Source organism: Engystomops pustulosus, chromosome 4 (genome assembly GCF_040894005.1).
Source record: "Engystomops pustulosus chromosome 4, aEngPut4.maternal, whole genome shotgun sequence".
Lineage (NCBI taxonomy): Eukaryota > Metazoa > Chordata > Amphibia > Anura > Leptodactylidae > Engystomops > Engystomops pustulosus.
This window is the reverse complement of record NC_092414.1, coordinates 205,466,592-205,488,738: the sequence shown is the minus strand read 5'-3', so window position 1 is coordinate 205,488,738 and position 22,147 is coordinate 205,466,592. Positions and strand designations below refer to the sequence as shown.

General features: G+C 35.7%; 1 protein-coding gene across 5 annotated transcripts in view; it reads right to left on the bottom strand.

Moving 5' to 3' along the window:
- The window catches only part of NFIX (nuclear factor I X), a 141,779-nt gene that overhangs the window by 113,168 nt on the left and 6,464 nt on the right, over window positions 1–22,147 (bottom strand). For all 5 annotated transcript variants that reach the window (XM_072149589.1, XM_072149588.1, XM_072149592.1 and 2 more), the window contains one exon: window positions 8,461–8,805. In XM_072149589.1, the coding sequence (XP_072005690.1) occupies window positions 8,461–8,487 (27 nt within the window). In that variant the 5' untranslated portion in view covers window positions 8,488–8,805. The remainder of the gene's footprint in view (window positions 1–8,460; window positions 8,806–22,147) is intronic.

Here is a 22,147-nt window from a genome sequence, read left to right as displayed (position 1 = left end):
TGTATAATGATATATATACTGATAATAATCACACCGCTCTGTATAATGATATATATATACTGATAATAATCACACCGCTCTGTATAATGATATATATACTGATAATAATCACACTGCTGTGTATAATGATATATATACTGATAATAATCACACCGCTCTGTATAATGATATATATATACTGATAATAATCACACCGCTCTGTATAATGATATATATATACTGATAATAATCACACTGCTCTGTATAATGATATATATATACTGATAATAATCACACCGCTCTGTATAATGATATATATACTGATAATAATCACACCGCTCTGTATAATGATATATATACTGATAATAATCACACTGCTCTGTATAATGATATATATACTGATAATAATCACACTGCCCTGTATAATGATATATATACTGATAATAATCACACCGCCCTGTATAATGATATATATACTGATAATAATCACACTGCTCTGTATAATGATATATATGCTGATAATAATCACACTGCTCTGTATAATGATATATATACTGATAATAATCACACTGCTGTGTATAATGATATATATACTGATAATAATCACACCGCTCTGTATAATGATATATATACTGATAATAATCACACTGCTCTGTATAATGATATATATACTGATAATAATCACACCGCTCTGTATAATGATATATATACTGATAATAATCACACTGCTCTGTATAATGATATATATACTGATAATAATCACACTGCTCTGTATAATGATATATATACTGATAATAATCACACCGCTCTGTATAATGATATATATACTGATAATAATCACACTGCTCTGTATAATCATATATATACTGATAATAATCACACCGCTCTGTATAATGATATATATATACTGATAATAATCACACTGCTCTGTATAATCATATATATACTGATAATAATCACACTGCTCTGTATAATGATATATATACTGATAATAATCACACTGCTCTGTATAATGATATATATACTGATAATAATCACACCACTCTGTATAATGATATATATATACTGATAATAATCACACTGCTCTGTATAATGATATATATACTGATAATAATCACACTGCTCTGTATAATGATATATATACTGATAATAATCACACCGCTCTGTATAATGATATATATACTGATAATAATCACACTGCTCTGTATAATGATATATATATACTGATAATAATCACACTGCTCTGTATAATGATATATATATACTGATAATAATCACACCGCTCTGTATAATGATATATATATATACTGATAATAATCACACCGCTCTGTATACTCATATATATACTGATAATAATCACACTGCTCTGTATAATGATATATATATATACTGATAATAATCACACTGCTCTGTATAATGATATATATATACTGATAATAATCACACCGCTCTGTATAATGATATATATATATACTGATAATAATCACACCGCTCTGTATAATGATATATATACTGATAATAATCACACTGCTCTGTATAATGATATATATACTGATAATAATCACACCGCTCTGTATAATGATATATATACTGATAATAATCACACCGCTCTGTATAATGATATATATACTGATAATAATCACACTGCTCTGTATGATATATATACTGATAATAATCACACTGCTCTGTATAATGATGTATATATACTGATAATAATCACACCGCTCTGTATAATGATATATATACTGATAATAATCACACCGCTCTGTATAATGATATATATACTGATAATAATCACACCGCTCTGTATAATGAGATATATACTGATAATAATCACACCGCTCTGTATAATGATATATATACTGATAATAATCACACCGCTCTGTATAATGATATATATACTGATAATAATCACACTGCTCTGTATAATGATATATATACTGATAATAATCACACTGCTCTGTATAATGATATATATATATATACTGATAATAATCACACTGCCCTGTATAATGATATATATACTGATAATAATCACACTGCTCTGTATAATGATATATATACTGATAATAATCACACTGCTCTGTATAATGATATATATACTGATAATAATCACACTGCTCTGTATAATGATATATATATATACTGATAATAATCACACCGCTCTGTATAATGATATATATACTGATAATAATCACACTGCTCTGTATAATGATATATATTTACTGATAATAATCACACTGCTCTGTATAATGATATATATATACTGATAATAATCACACCGCTCTGTATAATGATATATATACTGATAATAATCACACTGCTCTGTATAATGATATATATACTGATAATAATCACACCGCTCTGTATAATGATATATATATACTGATAATAATCACACTGCTCTGTATAATGATATATATACTGATAATAATCACACCGCTCTGTATAATGATATATATACTGATAATAATCACACTGCTCTGTATAATGATATATATATATACTGATAATAATCACACTGCTCTGTATAATGATATATATACTGATAATAATCACACCGCTCTGTATAATGATATATATATACTGATAATAATTACACTGCTCTGTATATTGATATATATACTGATAATAATCACACCGCTCTGTATAATGATATATATATACTGATAATAATTACACTGCTCTGTATAATGATATATATACTGATAATAATCACACCGCTCTGTATAATGATATATATACTGATAATAATCACACTGCTCTGTATAATGATATATATACTGATAATAATCACACTGCTCTGTATAATGATATATATATATACTGATAATAATCACACCGCTCTGTATATTGATATATATACTGATAATAATCACACCGCTCTGTATAATGATATATATACTGATAATAATCATACCGCTCTGTATAATGATATATATACTGATAATAATCACACTGCTCTGTATAATGATATATATATACTGATAATAATCACACTGCTCTGTATAATGATATATATACTGATAATAATCACACTGCTCTGTATAATGATATATATACTGATAATAATCACACTGCTCTGTATAATGATATATATACTGATAATAATCACACTGCTCTGTATAATGATATATATACTGATAATAATCACACCGCTCTGTATAATGATATATATACTGATAATAATCACACCGCCCTGTATAATGATATATATACTGATAATAATCACACTGCTCTGTATAATGATATATATACTGATAATAATCACACTGCTCTGTATAATGATATATATACTGATAATAATCACACCGCTCTGTATAATGATATATATACTGATAATAATCACACTGCTCTGTATAATGATATATATACTGATAATAATCACACTGCTCTGTATAATGATATATATACTGATAATAATCACACCGCCCTGTATAATGATATATATACTGATAATAATCACACTGCTCTGTATAATGATATATATACTGATAATAATCACACCGCTCTGTATAATGATATATATACTGATAATAATCACACTGCTCTGTATAATGATATATATATACTGATAATAATCACACTGCTCTGTATAATGATATATATACTGATAATAATCACACTGCTCTGTATAATGATATATATACTGATAATAATCACACTGCTCTGTATAATGATATATATACTGATAATAATCACACTGCTCTGTATAATGATATATATACTGATAATAATCACACCGCTCTGTATAATGATATATATACTGATAATAATCACACCGCCCTGTATAATGATATATATACTGATAATAATCACACTGCTCTGTATAATGATATATATACTGATAATAATCACACTGCTCTGTATAATGATATATATACTGATAATAATCACACCGCCCTGTATAATGATATATATACTGATAATAATCACACTGCTCTGTATAATGATATATATACTGATAATAATCACACCGCTCTGTATAATGATATGTGCCTTATTAGGTGCTAATTTTAAAATAGGCAAATCATAGCATTGCAATATAGGCACAATAGTATAATGAATTGGTCACAAACTTCTGTAAAGTGGCACAATGTAATGACAAATAGGACGAACCTATACACGGTGAATTGAGGTGTAACATTCCAAAAAAAACTGCACCAAATCGGTGCAAACAGCCATTGCACAGCAAATAGGTGCAAAAACACCAATGCCAAGGGAAAAAATGACCCCTTTGGAGTAATATGAGGAAATAAAGGAGATGATTTATGGAGTAATAGGAGGAGATATAGGGAGGATATATGGAGTAATAGGAGGAGATATAGGGAGGATATATTGGAGTAATAGGAGGAGATATAGGGAGGATATATGGAGTAATAGGAAGAGATATAGGGAGGGTATATGGAATAATAGTAGGAGATATAGGGGATGAAATATAGAGTAATAGGAGGAGATATAGGGAGGATATATGGAGTAATAGGAGGAGATATAGGAGAGGATATATGGAGTAATAGGAGGAGATATAGGGAGGATATATGGAGTAATAGGGGGATATATGGAGTAATAGGAGGAGATATAGGAGGATATATGGAGTAATAGGAGGAGATATAGGGAGGATATATGGAGTAATAGGGGGATATATGGAGTAATAGGAGGAGATATAGGAGGATATATGGAGTAATAGGAGGACATATAGGGAGGATATATGGAGTAATAGGAGGAGATATAGGAGGATATATGGAGTAATAGGGGGAGATATAGGAGGATATATGGAGTAATAGGAGGAGATATAGGGAGGATATATGGAGTAATAGGAGGAGATATAGGGAGGATATATGGAGTAATAGGAGGAGATATAGGGAGGATATATGGAGTAATAGGAGGAGATATAGGGAGGATATATGGAGTAATAGGAGGAGATATAGGAGGATATATGGAGTAATGGGAGGAGATATAGGGAGGATATATGGTGTAATAGGAGATATAGGAGGATATATGGAGTAATAGGAGGAGATATAGGAGGATATATGGAGTAATAGGAGGAGGTATAGGGAGGATATATGGAGTAATAGGAGGAGATATAGGGAGGATATATGGAATAATAGGAGGAGATATAGGAGAGGATATATGGAGTAATAGGAGGAGATATAGGGAGGATATATGGAGTAATAGGAGGAGATATAGGGAGGATATATGGAGTAATAGGAAGAGATATAGGGAGGATATATGGAGTAATAGGAGGAGATATAGGGAGAATATATGAAGTAATAGGAGGAGATATAGGAGGATATATAGATTCATAGGAGGTTTAAAAAAAACTAAAGATGTGGAGCAGCACCGTGTATGCTAATAGGTAAGGGTGCAGGTCTTCTAAACAAGGTACGGCATCAACCCTAATTTCCAAAATCTGTTAACGATTAAGCAGCGATTTAAGAAAAAACTTTTTCCCACCATAGCAGTGCAACGTTTCGTCTATTGAATCAAGACATTTTCAACTTCGCACTGCTATGGTGGAATAAACTTTTTCCTTATATTGATTGAAGCGCTGCTTCATCGCTTTTAGATTCATAGGAGGAGATATAGGGAGTATATATGGAATAATAGGAGGAGATATAGGGAGGATATATGGAGTAATAGGAGGAGATATAGGGAGGATATATGGAGTAATAGGAGGAGATATAGGGAGGATATGTGGAGTAATAGGAGGAAATATGGAGTAATAGGAGGAGATAGAGGAGAGGATATATGGAGTAATAGGAGGAGATATAGGGAGGATATATGGAGTAATAGGAGGAGATATAGGGAGGATATATGGAGTAATAGGAGGAGATATAGGGAGGATATATGGAGTAATAGGAGGAGATATTGGAGGGTATATGGAGTAATAGGAGGAGATATAGGGAGGATATATGGAGTAATAGGAGGAGATATTGGAGGGTATATGGAGTAATAGGAGGAGATATAGGGAGGAAATATGGAGTAATAGGAGGAGATATAGGGGAGGATATATGGAGTAATAGGGAGAGATATAGGAAGGATATATGGAGTAATAGGAGGAGATATAGGGAGGATATATGGAGTAATAGGAGGAGATATAGGAGGATATATGGAGTAATAGGAGGAGATATAGGGAGGATATATGGAGTTATAGGAGGAGATATAGGGAGGATATATGGAGTAATATGAGGAGATATAGGGAGGATATATGGAGTAATAGAAGGAGATATAGGAGGATATGTGGAGTAATAGGAGGAGATATAGGAGAGGATATATGGAGTAATAGGAGGAGATATAGGAGGATATATGGAGTAATAGGAGGAGATATAGGGAGGATATATGGAGTAATAGGAGGAGATATAGGGAGGATATATGGAGTAATAGGAGGAGATATAGGGAGGATATATGGAGTAATAGGAGGAGATATAGGAGGATATGTGGAGTAATAGGAGGAGATATAGGAGAGGATATATGGAGTAATAGGAGAAGATATAGGGAGGATATATGGAGTAATAGGAGGAGATATAGGGAGGATATATGGAGTGATAGGAGGAGATATAGGGGAGGATATATGGAGTAATAGGAGGAGATATAGGGAGGATATATGGAGTGATAGGAGGAGATATAGGGGAGGATATATGGAGTAATAGGAGGAGATATAGGGAGGATATATGGAGTAATAGGAGGAGATATAGGGGGATATATGGAGTAATAGGAGGAGATATAGGGGATGATATATGGAGTAATAGGAGGATATATAAGAGGATATATGGAGTAATAGGAGGAGATATAGGGAGGATATATGGAGTAATAGGATGAGATATAGGGGGATATATGGAGTAATAAGAGGAGATATAGGGAGGATATATGGAGTAATAGGAGGAGATATAGGGAGGATATATGGAGTAATAGGAGGAGATATAGGGAGGATATATGGAGTAATAGGAGGGGATATAGGAGGATATATGGAGTAATAGGAAGAGATATAGGGAGGATATATGGAGTAATAGGAGGAGATATAGGGAGGATATATGGAGTAATAGGAGGAGATATAGGGAGGATATATGGAGTAATAGGAGGAGATATAGGGGAGGATATACTGAGTAGTGGATCCTGCCCTTTTTTCGTGCATCTAAATTTCTAGAAGTTGCTAGTTTTTATTAGTTGTGTATAAATGAAGAATACTATAAAGACATGATTTGGATCTTCTGGTTATTTCCGTGTTGGAACCTGTGAAGCTGTATTTTTTATGTTTTGGGATGTAGTTTTACTTTTTTTTTAAATTATAGCTTATTGACTTAAATTTTATACATACAAATAGACAAATCATTTGTGTTTAAAAGATAAACTACATTTGGAGGGTCTTTTGTTTTCCCTTGAATTCTTTTCAAATTGTAAGGTCAATGGACTCTCCCGTTTATAGGCTTGAGTTATATATTTGGCAGAATACATTTCAAAGCAAAGTGTAATGCTCATGTGAATCTCACTGCACACGGCTACAATCTTACTGGCCTTCTAAAGCAATGAAGAAATTCCATTAAATATTTCATATGATGTTTATATGTAAATATTTTACAACCGTGCCTATACTGTATACTATGAACTGTGGTTACATTTTTTGTTCAATGTTTTTCTTATAGTAAAATATTTTCATTTGCCATCTACTCTGTACCCAACCCTACATGATATTAAATCACTGAATTTCAAATTGATATCTTACATGTCAATAACATTTAATTATCGTATTACCTGTTTTCTATATTTTCTAATTTGTATTTATTTTTATAGATTTTAAATATACACATTTGTATATTCTTCTACTATTCCATAAAAGTTCTTTCAAGAATTGGCCAATTCTTTTTTCCCCAAAATATTTAAATAATTTTGCAGTACATTAAAGAAGATTTGAATATAATACTTATATAGGATTTATTACACATTTTAGTATTTACAAAAACCTGCCAAACTAATTCCAGAAATAAATAATATTGGTGTTCTCTTATGTTTTGTACTTTGTTATTTCATTTTGTGAATGAAGGTTTAAGGTGCTGGGAAAATATAAACATTACTTAAGGAATGGATAATGTAGCGGTCGGCATAAAAAAAGCTCATTGTCGTTAATTTAAGCATTTGAGGTGTGACTTAGTAACACGATTAGTAAGGTTCATCGTGTCCAAGTTCAACCTCTTAGTCGATCCCGTGAATGCAAAAATACACCTTGCTCCATTCTCAAGCTAAAATTTTCTTCCTCGCTCTAAATATGGCAGATCTTATTTTATCTTCTAAGGAATTCCAACGTGGTTACCCACAAGATTGTAGTGAATAGATAGGAGCGAGACGTACAAAGGGGAGAGTGTTGTGTATAGTATATTCTGAGACTGTATTGTTCTAACACAGAGAAAATGTGTTGGGTTCAAAGCAAACAATCAATAATAATTATTCATGTAGAGAAAGTCTAAAAAAAGACGTAACGGGATTTACCTGGGTCAGGCAGTATGGTGAGTACATCTCTTCTGCTGCTCACTAGTCTGGATGCCTCTTGTTCTCACGCTCTTTCTCGGTACAGTCTACGACTGTGTCATTTTATTGTGAAAGTGTTTCCAGTCCAAGTTGATTTCTTTTTGTTTTTGTTAGTTTCTTGCTTGGTCTAGTCTTTATATTTGGGACAGGATTTCTCGGAGAAAATGAATTTCTTCTGATAATTCTATGACAAGTGAAGACGCCTCATGCTGGGTCTCACTTTCTCCGATTTGGAAAAATATTTTGCCTTCCGTATACTCCGTAGGATGTCTCTGGTTTCGAAGGCTACTTCGTCTTTGTATGACTCTGAAAGTTAAAGTTTGGAGAAAGCTTTAAAAACGGATTTAAAAAAAAAAATGTGCAAAGATTGAAGAGACGGCCAAACACAGAAAAGAGACAGTAAAGAGACACACAAGAAACTAAATGCAAATAAGACACATATTGCAGTAAGAAAATATGCCGCAACGGGTGTCAGTTATTAACACACTTTGGTAAAAATATAAGGAGTAACCGGATAAAATATTTCAAATCACTTTATTGTGGCATATATGGACATTATAACAAAAGTGCAAATATCAGAGGCTCATGGGACAAGGCATTTCTCTCCATGTCCTCATTTGATTTATTACCTTTTTACCACAAGAATTGTCTGTTTCTTTTTATCTGTCACTTCTGTTTGTCATAACCTGTAACTGCCAGACACCTCACCCTAAAAGTACTATTGTTGTGACCAGAATATTCTAAGGTGAAAAACCCCAGCGCAGTGCTGGAATATAGGTTTTGGGGATAACTGAATTAAGGTGAATATATAATTTGCATTGCTAAAAAGTTGCTGAATAATTTTTGTAGTAAATGTTTCTTGGATCCAATATTTTTATCTTTCCATTACTATGTAAAATTGTCTTGTATCTAGTATCGATTTATTCCTTTAACTATGGGTTACCCCATTACTCTATAAATTCTCCCTATAGCCGCTCGTATTACGTATCACATATATCCTCCCCTATATCTCCTCCTATTACTTCATATATCCTCCCTATATCTTCTCCTATTACTCCATATATCCTCTATATATCTCCTCCTATTACTCCTTATATCCTCCCTATATCTCCTCCTATTACTCCATATATCATCCCTATATCTCCTCCTATTACTCCATATATCCTCCCTATATCTCCTCCTATTACTCCATATATCCTCCCTATATCTCCTACTTATACTCCATATATCCTCCCCTATATCTCCTCCTATTACTCCATATATCCTCCTATATCTCCTCCTATTACTTCATATATCCTCCCCTATATCTCCTCCTATTACTCCATATATCCTCCCTATATCTCCTCCTATTACTCCATATATCCTCCCTATATCTCCTCCTATTACTCCATATATCCTCCCTATATCTCCTACTTATACTCCATATATCCTCCCCTATATCTCCTCCTATTACTTCATATATCCTCCTATATCTCCTCCTATTACTTCATATATCCTCCCCTATATCTCCTCCTATTTCTCCATATATCCTCCTATATCTCCTCCTATTACTCCATATATCCTCCCTATATATCTCCTCCTATTACTCTATATATCCTCCCTATATCTCCTACTTATACTCCATATATCCTCCCTATATCTCCTCCCATTGCTCCATATATCCTCCTATATCTCCTCCTATTACTCCATATATCCTCCCTATATCTCCTCCTATTACTCCATATATCCTCCCTATATCTCCTCCTATTTCTCCATATATCCTCCCTATATCTCCTCCTATTACTCCATATATCCTCCCTATATCTCCTCCTATTACTCCATATATCCTCCTATATGTCCTATTACTCCATATATCCTCTCCTATATCTCCTCCTATTACTCCATATATCCTCCCTATATCTCCTCCTATTACTCCATATATCCTCCTATATGTCCTATTACTCCATATATCCTCTCCTATATCTCCTCCTATTACTCCATATATCCTCCCTATATCTCCTCCTATTTCTCCATATATCCTCCCTATATCTCCTCCTATTACTCCATATATCCTCCCCTACATCTCCTCCTATTACTCTATATATCCTCCCTATATCTCCTCCTATTACTTCATATATCCTCCCTATATCTCCTCCTATTACTCCATATATCCTCTCCTATATCTCCTCCTATTTCCCCATATATCCTCCTATATCTCCTCCTATGACTCCATATATCCTCCCTATATTTCCTCCTATTACTCCATATATCCTCCCCTATATCTCCTCCTATTACTCCATATTTCCTCCTATATCTCCTCCTATTACTCCATATATCCTCCCTATATCTCCTCCTATTACTCCATATATCCTCCTATTACTCCATATATCCTCCCTATATCTCATCCTATTACTCCATATATCCTCCCTATATCTCCTCCTATTACTCCATATATCCTCCCCTACATCTCCTCCTATTACTCTATATATCCTTCCTATATCTCCTCCTTTTACTCCATATATCCTCCCTATATCTCCTCCTATTACTCCATATATCCTCCCTATATCTCCTACTTATACTCCATATATCCTCCCCTATATCTCCTCCTATTACTTCATATATCCTCCTATATCTCCTCCTATTACTTCATATATCCTCCCCTATATCTCCTCCTATTTCTCCATATATCCTCCTATATCTCCTCCTATTACTCCATATATCCTCCCTATATATCTCCTCCTATTACTCTATATATCCTCCCTATATCTCCTACTTATACTCCATATATCCTCCCTATATCTCCTCCCATTGCTCCATATATCCTCCCTATATCTCCTCCTATTACTCCATATATCCTCCCTATATCTCCTCCTATTACTCCATATATCCTCCCTATATCTCCTCCTATTTCTCCATATATCCTCCCTATATCTCCTCCTATTACTCCATATATCCTCCCTATATCTCCTCCTATTACTCCATATATCCTCCTATATGTCCTATTACTCCATATATCCTCTCCTATATCTCCTCCTATTACTCCATATATCCTCCCTATATCTCCTCCTATTACTCCATATATCCTCCTATATGTCCTATTACTCCATATATCCTCTCCTATATCTCCTCCTATTACTCCATATATCCTCCCTATATCTCCTCCTATTTCTCCATATATCCTCCCTATATCTCCTCCTATTACTCCATATATCCTCCCCTACATCTCCTCCTATTACTCTATATATCCTCCCTATATCTCCTCCTATTACTCCATATATCCTCCCCTACATCTCCTCCTATTACTCTATATATCCTCCCTATATCTCCTCCTATTTCCCCATATATCCTCCTTTATCTCCTCCTATGACTCCATATATCCTCCCTATATTTCCTCCTATTACTCCATATATCCTCCCCTATATCTCCTCCTATTACTCCATATTTCCTCCTATATCTCCTCCTATTACTCCATATATCCTCCCTATATCTCCTCCTATTACTCCATATATCCTCCTATTACTCCATATATCCTCCCTATATCTCATCCTATTACTCCATATATCCTCCCTATATCTCCTCCTATTACTCCATATATCCTCCCCTACATCTCCTCCTATTACTCTATATATCCTCCCTATATCTCCTCCTTTTACTCCATATATCCTCCCTATATCTCCTCCTATTACTCTATATATCCTCCCTATATCTCCTCCTATTACTTCATATATCCTCCCTATATCTCCTCCTATTACTCTATATATCCTCCCTATATCTCCTCCTATTACTCCATATATCCTCTCCTATATCTCCTTTTATTACTCCATATATCCTCCCTATATCTCCTCCTATTACTCCATATATCCTCCCTATATCTCCTCCTATTACTCCATATATCCTCCCTATATCTTCTCCTATTACTCCAAATATCCTCCTATATCTCCTCCTATTTCCCCATATATCCTCCCTATATCTCCTCCTATGACTCCATATATCCTCCTATATCTCCTCCTATGACTCCATATATCCTCCTATATTTCCTCCTATTACTCCATATATCCTCCCCTATATCTCCTCCTATTACTCCATATATCCTCTCCTATATCTCCTCCTATTACTCCATATATCCTCCCTATATCTCCTCCTATTACTCCATATATCCTCCTATTACTCCATATATCCTCCCTATATCTCCTCCTATTACTCCATATATCCTCCCTATATCTCCTCCTATTACTCCATATATCCTCCCTATATATCTCCTCCTATTACTCCATATATCCTCCCTATAACTCCTCCTATTACTCCATATATCCTCCCTATATCTCCTCCTATTACTCCATATATCCTCCCTATATCTTCTCCTATTACTCCATATATCCTCCTATATCTCCTCCTATTACTCCATATATCCCCCCTATATCTCCTCCTATTACTCCATATATCCTCCTATATCTCCTCCTATTTCCCCATATATCCTCCCTATATCTCCTCCTATTACTCCATATTTCCTCCTATATCTCCTCCTATTACTCCATATATCCTCCCTATATCTCCTCCTATTACTCCATATATCCTCCCTATATCTCCTCCTATTACTCCATATATCCTCCCTATACCTCCTCCTATTACTCCATATATCCTCCCTATATCTCCTCCTATTACTCCATATACCCTCCCTATATCTCCTCCTATTACTTCATATATCCTCCTATATCTCCTCCTATTACTCCATATATCCTTCCTATATCTCCTCCTATTACTCCATATATCCTCCCTATATCTCCTCCTATTACTCCATATATCCTCCCTATATCTTCTCCTATTACTCCATATATCCTCCCTATATCTCCTCCTATTACTTCATATATCCTCCTATATCTCCTCCTATTACTCCATATATCCTCCCTATACCTCCTCCTATTACTCCATATATCCTCCCTATATCTCCTCCTATTACTCCATATATCCTCCTATATCTCCTCCTATTACTCCATATATCCTCCCTATATATCCTCCTATTACTCCATATATCCTCCCTATATCTCCTCCTATTACTCCATATATCCTCCTATATCTCCTCCTATTACTCCATATATCCTCCCCTATATCTCCTCTTATTACTCCATATATCCTCCCCTATATCTCCTCCTATTACTCCATATATCCTCCCTATATCTCCTCCTATATCTCCTCCTATTACTCCATATATCCTCCTATATCTCCTCCTATTACTCCATATATCCCCCTATATCGCTTCCTATTACTCCATATCTCCTCCTATATCTCCTCTTATTTCTCCATATATCCTCCTATATCTCCTCCTATTAGTTTATATATCCTCCTATATCTCCTCCTATTACTCCATATATCCTCCCTATATCTCCTCCTATTACTCCATATATCCTCACTATATCCCCTCCTATTACTCCATATATCCTCCCCTATATCTCCTCCTATTACTCCATATATCCTCCCCTATATCTCCTCCTATTACTCCATATATCCTCCCTATATCTCCTCCTATTACTCCATATATCCTCCCCTATATCTCCTCCTATTACTCCATATACCCTCCCTATATCTCCTCCTATTACTCCATATATCCTCCCTATATCTCCTCCTATTACTCCATATATCCTCCTATATCTCCTCCTATTACTCCATATATCCTCCTATATCTCCTCCTATTACTCCATATATCCTTCCTATATCCCCTCCTATTACTCCATATATCCTCCCCTATATCTCCTCTTATTACTCCATATATCCTCCCCTATATCTCCTCCTATTACTCCATATATCCTCCCTATATCTCCTCCTATTACTCCATATATCCTCCCCTATATCTCCTCCTATTACTCCATATACCCTCCCTATATCTCCTCCTATTACTCCATATATCCTCCCTATATCTCCTCCTATTACTCCATATATCCTCCTATATCTCCTCCTATTACTCCATATATCCTCCTATATCTCCTCCTATTACTCCATATATCCTCCTATATCTCCTCCTATTACTCCATATATCCTCCCCTATATCTCCTCCTATTACTCCATATACCCTCCCTATATCTCCTCCTATTACTCCATATATCCTCCCTATATCTCCTCCTATTACTCCATATATCCTCCTATATCTCCTCCTATTACTCCATATATCCTCCTATATCTCCTCCTATTACTCCATATATCCTCCCTATATCTCCTCCTATTAGTCTATATATGCTATGCCCAGGCCAAACTTCTTTTTACCCGCTGCTTGATTTCCTTGCGTGCTTTGAGTAATGTCGTTGTTGTATCACCCAATCCTCCTTAGCTTGAGTTCATGAGAGCTTCCTTTATTTTCTTATGTTAATGTTTTTGATATGATATGATATAGAAAGGTGCCCAGTGAAGTGCAAAGTGAAGCAGCTAAAGCCCATACGGCTTCATTCATCATACTTCACCGCTACGATAAAATGTCTCGTTATTTGTCCTATATATAAATATATCATAGTTAATTTCTGCTTAAAAGTTCCACTTTGTCCAATTGGGCCATTAAACATTTTCCCAAAAGCATTATCAACCATCAGGGTGGCCTCTTACAAACCCGCAATGTTTTCATGGAGGATTTGCCATTTGAGCTCTCGAGATTTTATCACAATGTCCATTCCTAAGGAGAGTCTGTAACATGTGTCTAAACAGAAACTGATGTGGAGTCGCATGTAAAGTGATGTCTTTGTACACTTATCCAGCTTTGTGCATCCTTATAACATATCTCATGTAGCCTTCATAAGGGGGCTCTCTAATCTCTTTTGAGATGAACAGATTTGTCAGTAACCAGGCCTTGTGTGCCTCTGTGTAAACACTCAGAAAATCATGTATCTTATGCTCGTCCTCCATACAATTTGAGAGTCCTCAGTTGATAACCTTATTGACCTACTAAAAAGGTTGATGACAATTGCAAGGTTTCAAGACTACTCATATCTCATAAACTTTAGTAAGCCAATAAATGCATCATCAACTTAGGACTCTCCACATTTATCTATATAACATGACTAACGACACAGTACAAAGAATCTTTTAGCTTTATGCTTATCCCCTTAATTGAAACACCTTACAATATGACCTGTTGTCATTACTTCATTTTTCCGTCTGCACTGTGGACGTCTATTCATTAAAACGTATTAACTACTTTTTGGATGTTAATAGTTTAATTACCATGTACACTTGAGTATAAGCCTAGTTTTTCAGCACAAAAAATGTGCTGAAAACCCAATCTCGGCTTTTACTCGAGTAAAAAATATATATAGGTTTTACCAGGTTTTTATGGTAAAATTAGGGGCCTCAGCTTATACTTGGGTCGGCTTATACTTGAGTATATACGGTATACTTTTTTTTTCTAGTAATCAAACATTAGGAAATTCTAATGGTTTTTTTTTCCCCCCGTTTTTTGAACCTGTAACCTGACCATGTATATTTTTTACTATGGGTTTTTATTACCCCATAATTACTTTTCCTGTCACTCCAGGGAATGTCCTCAGTAGAGCCCGACATGAACAGGGAGGGCAGAGAACCATGACCCAGACAAGAGTTGACCTCAGACCTTGGCATGTCCACTAATACCAGAATGATAAGGCTTAAAATAGAGAGACTCATTGGATCTGGCCCACATTAGCAGAATGAAACTCATATGTTATTGCTATTTTACGATTATTTCTTTCCATTTCTATATTCATTTGCCACATCATTTTGAGTACTTTTTAGCCTCTGCCTATCTAGCCTAATACATCATCATGAAACCAGAAGTTTCCATACACTATATAAAGTCACCTATGGATGTTTTTCTCAGTATCTGAAATGAAAACAGAATAATTGTTTCACATTTTAGGTCAATTAGGATTACCAAAAGTATTAATATTTGCTAAATGCAAGAATAATGAGAGAGACATTTTACGATGGTTGTATTACTTTTTGCAATCTCAAAAGTTTACAAACATTTCATTAGTATTTGGTACCATTGCCCTGAAACTATATGGCTTGGGTTAAACATTTAGAATCTCCTTCCACAAGCTTCTTACAATAGTTGGTAGGAATTTGGGCCCATCCCTCCTGACAGTACAAGTGTTGTTGAGCCGTGTTTGTAGCCTCTTGCTGCCACCGGCCTTTTCAGCTTTGCTCATAAATTTACTATAGGATTGAGATCAGGGCTTTGTCATGTTCGCTCCAAAGTAATGACTCTGTTATCCTTAGGCCACTTTTGTAACCAATTTGGCAGTTGCTTCAGGTCATTGTCCATTCGAAAGGACCCATTTGCGCCCAAGCTTTACCTTCCTGGCTGATCTCTGGAGATGTTCTTCACTATCGCCACATAATGTTCTTTCTTCATGATGCATCTATTTGTAAAGTGCACTAGTCCCACCACAAAATTATGCTTCCGCCCCCAGGTGGAACTTCTCAGGCCTTACTTCTCCCTTTTTTCCCCAAATGTAATGATGGTCATTATAGCCAAAGAAGTCAATTTCAGTTTTGTCAGAGCACAGGACATCTCCAAAAATTCTCCCTGATTATTTGCAAACATTAATCTTGCTTTTTTCTGTTTTTTGGGGGGTTAATATTTACTTTCTGGCAGAGTGGCCTCCCAGCCCATGTGGATACAGGACTCAATTCATGGTCGATTAAATCATGCTTATCTCATGCCCTTCCTGAGGGGTTTGATGGCCGGACATTCACATCCTGTTTGTACTTTTTTCAGGTATCTGGAAATTGCACCTAAGGACGAAGGAGACTTGTGCAAATCCAAAATTCTCTTCCTTATTACTTGGCCGATTTCTTTAGACTTTTCCCATAATGTTACATCAATAAGCAGTGTATTTCTGGTGTGCCTTCAAATGCATCCAGAGTTGTGCCTCCAATTTACTCAGATATTGCCAAAAAAACCTATTAGAGACTTGATGTCATCATATGGGCTGTCCCAGATACTTTAAAGGCATAGTAATCTTAGTGTATGTAAACTTTTGACTTTGCAGAAAGTCTTAAAAATGCTCTCTCATTATTCTGGAAAGATTATGGTAATCCTAATTGACCAAAAACTGGAACGGTTTATTCTGCTTTCATGTCAGATAGTTGGAAAAACATATATGGGAACTTCTGGTTTTGGCTGTAAACGATTAACCGTAAGATGACAATTCACATTGCAATATGGGGACTCAACTGTCTTGAGCAATGTGATTGATTACTGTCTAGCTCTTCCCCATCTCATTCCATGTTTGAAATGGTGATGTTCATGGAAAAAAAAATAATTAGCTACTACCATCAATCTAGTTGTAGTCAAGGGCAGACATTGGGATTACCTGGGCAGCAGAACGGGGGCATAATAGGTAGATTTTAGCTAACAACTACCAGGACATGTTAGAGAGACACAAGGATGATGTTCTGTGATAAGCTATGGGAAAGCTGGGGGTTTATATACCGTTCTTGCAAAGGGGTCTTAATAATAATAATAGGGTATAAAGGGTGACTGAACAGTAGGCTTAAGAGAACACTTGTCGGTGGTCTATTGTCAAGATGCCCACATGGATGGATTGCCCACAGTGACTATAAATAAACATTAAGTTAATATCTATAGTGTTATAATTTCCTTAATGCTACATATCAGTCAGCCTTTATCCCTCATCAGATCATCTGTCACTCCTACTAATATAAAATTGCAAGAGCAATTCTGTAACTATGTTTTACAATCCCCCCCCCCCCCCCCCGTTATTTCTCATTAAAATGCATGACATGCGACTACTAACTCGTTACCACTGATGGAACCACAATGGCTGAAGTGGACATTGCACTGGTGGCTTTAGCTGGTAGATCAGTACTATAGGTGAAAGAATTATACATAACGAGTATTCTAGGGCAAATTACACCTACCTACACCTACATACTGTCACATAATATTTTCCAGGGAAAAGGCCAGTGACAAGAGAGTGTTACGAGCCTGTCACACGAGCGAGCTTTTCTCACAATAGAATCCAGTGCTATATAGTCTTTATACATGTAGCTTATAATATATATATATATATATATATATATATATATATATATATATATATATATACATATATACATAATACTAATAGATATATAATTATCATCACTTTTCTCATGTATAATTTAAATATAATTCATCTGTCATAAATATCCTTGAATCCTGCCATCCCTCCTATGAAAATCCTGCACATTCCTTGATATTATTTTGTATTTTCCTTGATATTATGTTGTTGGTTGCTGTCCTAGTAGAAGACGTCTAAACATATAACTGGCTTTCCTGTTAAAGCTTAATAGCACTAAATACCAGCATAAAAATGAAGTTCTATTATAATGAGATACTCAACATTACTATAAAATGCAGCCCTGACAGATCCAGCTCTTTCACAGTAATTAATTAAGAGTCCAGATCAGATTTTGGCTGGGATTAATCTTTCCTTTCACACATGGCGATCAGTGGGAGGGGGCGTGCATAAGTAGGGGGGCAAGTCTTGTCAAAATAAACACAAATACAGACGGTCTGAAGAGAGAGAGCAAAAGGGAGAGAGAGAGAGGGGAGTGAGCAGCGGCTGTGACACAGTCCTCACTTGGCACCAATATACAATGCAGTAACTGATTAGATATGGCAACACATGGATTCTAATATCTAGGCTATCCAGCAATATAGAATATATGCATATGGTGAAACCTACACTTGTAGAATGAAAAATACATTTATGTTATAAGTAATTACGTCGAGGCTGTGGGCCACATCTAAAAATCTCAGCGCTCAATGCTAGACCCAAACATTATGTTTCACCATCTCCATTCTGTGGATTTATAGGATTTTAATGTGTTTTAGAAGAGAATCTTGGATGTAGAATATGTAGGGTCCTTCTCCTCACTGTTGGGGGATATTGGTAGACCATTGAAGCTACGAATTTTACTGTTCAGTGATAAGATACAATACCATCGATCCTCAACGTGGATTATTTAAGTGTTGACGGCATCATTTAACATGGAGGATGACAATACACAGTATTGAACCTCTTAATTACTCGTACTGGTATTTGCTTTATACTAGAGATCTAGCACTCACTTTGCACTGTATTATGGAAACCTGGTGCAGAACGGCTTCTCAATCAGTAGTGAAGTCTATGTTTAGTATTCCAACTTTTTTGAAGAAAAGATTGATCTATTGAAACCAGTTGCTATGACCCCATATACATTAGATCAATATTGACCATACCCACTGTGTTCAATTGACAGTCTGTGTATTGGACTGCAGTCAGCCCTAAACCCCTGATGACGCCAGTTTCGGCAAAACATGTCGGGAGGGGTCTGGTTGAACGATACATTTTAACTAGCAAAGGGTAGTGCAGAGGGTAAATACTTAGGTCGGAGTTTATATATAGGCTAAGCCTTTGAGATAAAGAATTAGAGAAGTGTTGAACTTAGCAGGGAGTGTAGGGATGACTCTGAGAACAATTCTCATCCGCTTATAGATGCCCATTGTAACGTCGGCTGCGATAAGAGAGGGAACTGATCAATCCCTCTAGCATCAGCTATTTATGAATATTAATTGAGCATCCCAATCCCGCTGCATCCGACCTCCCAGTCACTGCCCTTTGTATATTTTAACACTTTTTCAGTCCAGTTGTTCTTAAATAAAATTTCAATAAAATTTAAATTGTATTATTTGCCTGGGTGGCCTAAGGGCTATTTTTGGTCGCATGCCGAGCGGCTATGAGTCTTTTTTAATACTTGAACTGATACCCCAGCTACCCTAGGCTATAACTACATATCTGGGTCCTAAACTGTGTCATCCACTCCCCTTCGGCTTAAATGAGAGGGGGTAGACCTTTTGTGTTTTTCAATTAGCCTGCATATTTGCCCAAATTTTTGTCGAAGCACTACACTTGCCCTTATTTTGCATGTATAGGAGAGAGTCAGGAAAGATGGCTGTGTAATGTGTAGAGGGGCCTTAAGTGAGATTAAGTTTGATATTTCAAGAGTAATTTTGACAACTTAATCTTTGCGATAACGCCAAGTCTCCGTTACATCAGTAAACCAGGAGTTACTTACCAATACATAGAATCTATTTACTTATAATAGTAAAAGTTCAAGAAGACAAAACTATTTTATGTTATGCTATATGCTCCTAACAGTTTGTTTTTCTTTTTGCTTCTCCATTCAGGACTTTGGAGCCTAGTATCTGTAGGCCACGTAGCACTATGACATTTTTGGCTTGCTGGAGAATAGATACATATTTATGTCTGAAACAATTTTCATTATCATGATTTTTAGTTATATAGAATCAGCGGGGCAGATTTATCAAACTGTCTAAAAGTAAGAATGTTCTTAGTTGCCCATGGCAACCAATTATAGCTCAACTTTCATTGTACCAGTGCTCATGAATATTTTAAAGGGGAGCTGTAATTGGTTGCCAATTAGGCAGCTTGATAAATCTGCCCCAGTGGGTCAACTGCACAACTTGTCTGGCAACAACCTATTGAATTACTTTGCCACAACTAAAGTTTTTGTTCCTTTGGTATAAGAATTCTTCTTTACCTTAAGAGCAGTATCCAACATTTTCAAGATGGTTTAGATCTGCTCTGTTTTCTTTTCCCATTCACATATGTACCATATGTATATGATACGTATCTACTACTTGGCAGCAGAATGGTCAGGGGATTTCTTCTTCAATTAATTTATTAAAACCTCATTCACTGATACTTGAAATTTTCTTAAAGGGAACCTGTCATCAGGAGCCGTTTTTCTGTCTCCCCCATGTCATTATAACATGGGGGAGTGGTATGCAGAGAAGTGTCCCATGGGAGTGGCCAATGAGGATTGCTTCCCTCCCTATGGCGGAAACAGCATCTTTCATGCAGCTATTTCAAATAGGAGGGATATTGGTGTTATTTGGGTTTTTTAATAGATGCATGACTGAGCAGTTTCCCGAGGGCGGGGTGGGGGAACCGCTTCTCACTGGCCACTCCCATGTGACACTTTTATCTAACTTTTCTTTTTATTGGAAAAAGCCAGCTTTGGCAATGTGCAAACTATTCTCTATGGTGGAGCCAGAAATAGGGCTCCTGATGACAGGTTCCCTCAGAGTGTTATTACAAAGAACTGCCCTGTCTGAATGAAATTAACAACTTGTATCGACGAGATAGATCAGTACCATGTTTATGATTGAATATGTAGGGGGGATTTATTAAGGCTGGCATATTGAACACTAGTGTGGGTATACTAAGAGGCTCTGTTGGGTTTCCGGCAGAGAATATAATAATTATGGATCGGACAAGGAGTTCACACCGCCCCTATATATGGTGGAGCTATAAATTTAGCTTGTCCACCATGTTAGTGCCATGTAGCTAAGGGTGCACTCACACATAAAAATGTCATCAGTTTTTTGATCCTCACATCCGCATCTTTCCATCAGTTTCCATGAGACAAGCTGATGTTAGCATTAAAAAGTGATGGAGCTAATAGAAGTGAACCATCATATAGCGCTATGATGGTATAGATTAGGGACACAGATAAATCTCAGGGTAAGATCTATGTACGGGAATAGTTGGATACAGCAGTTGTATGTTTGTACATGTGGATATGTTATTAATGAACGGAGAATCAGCTTGAGTTATTCCATGACATGATTAGAGAG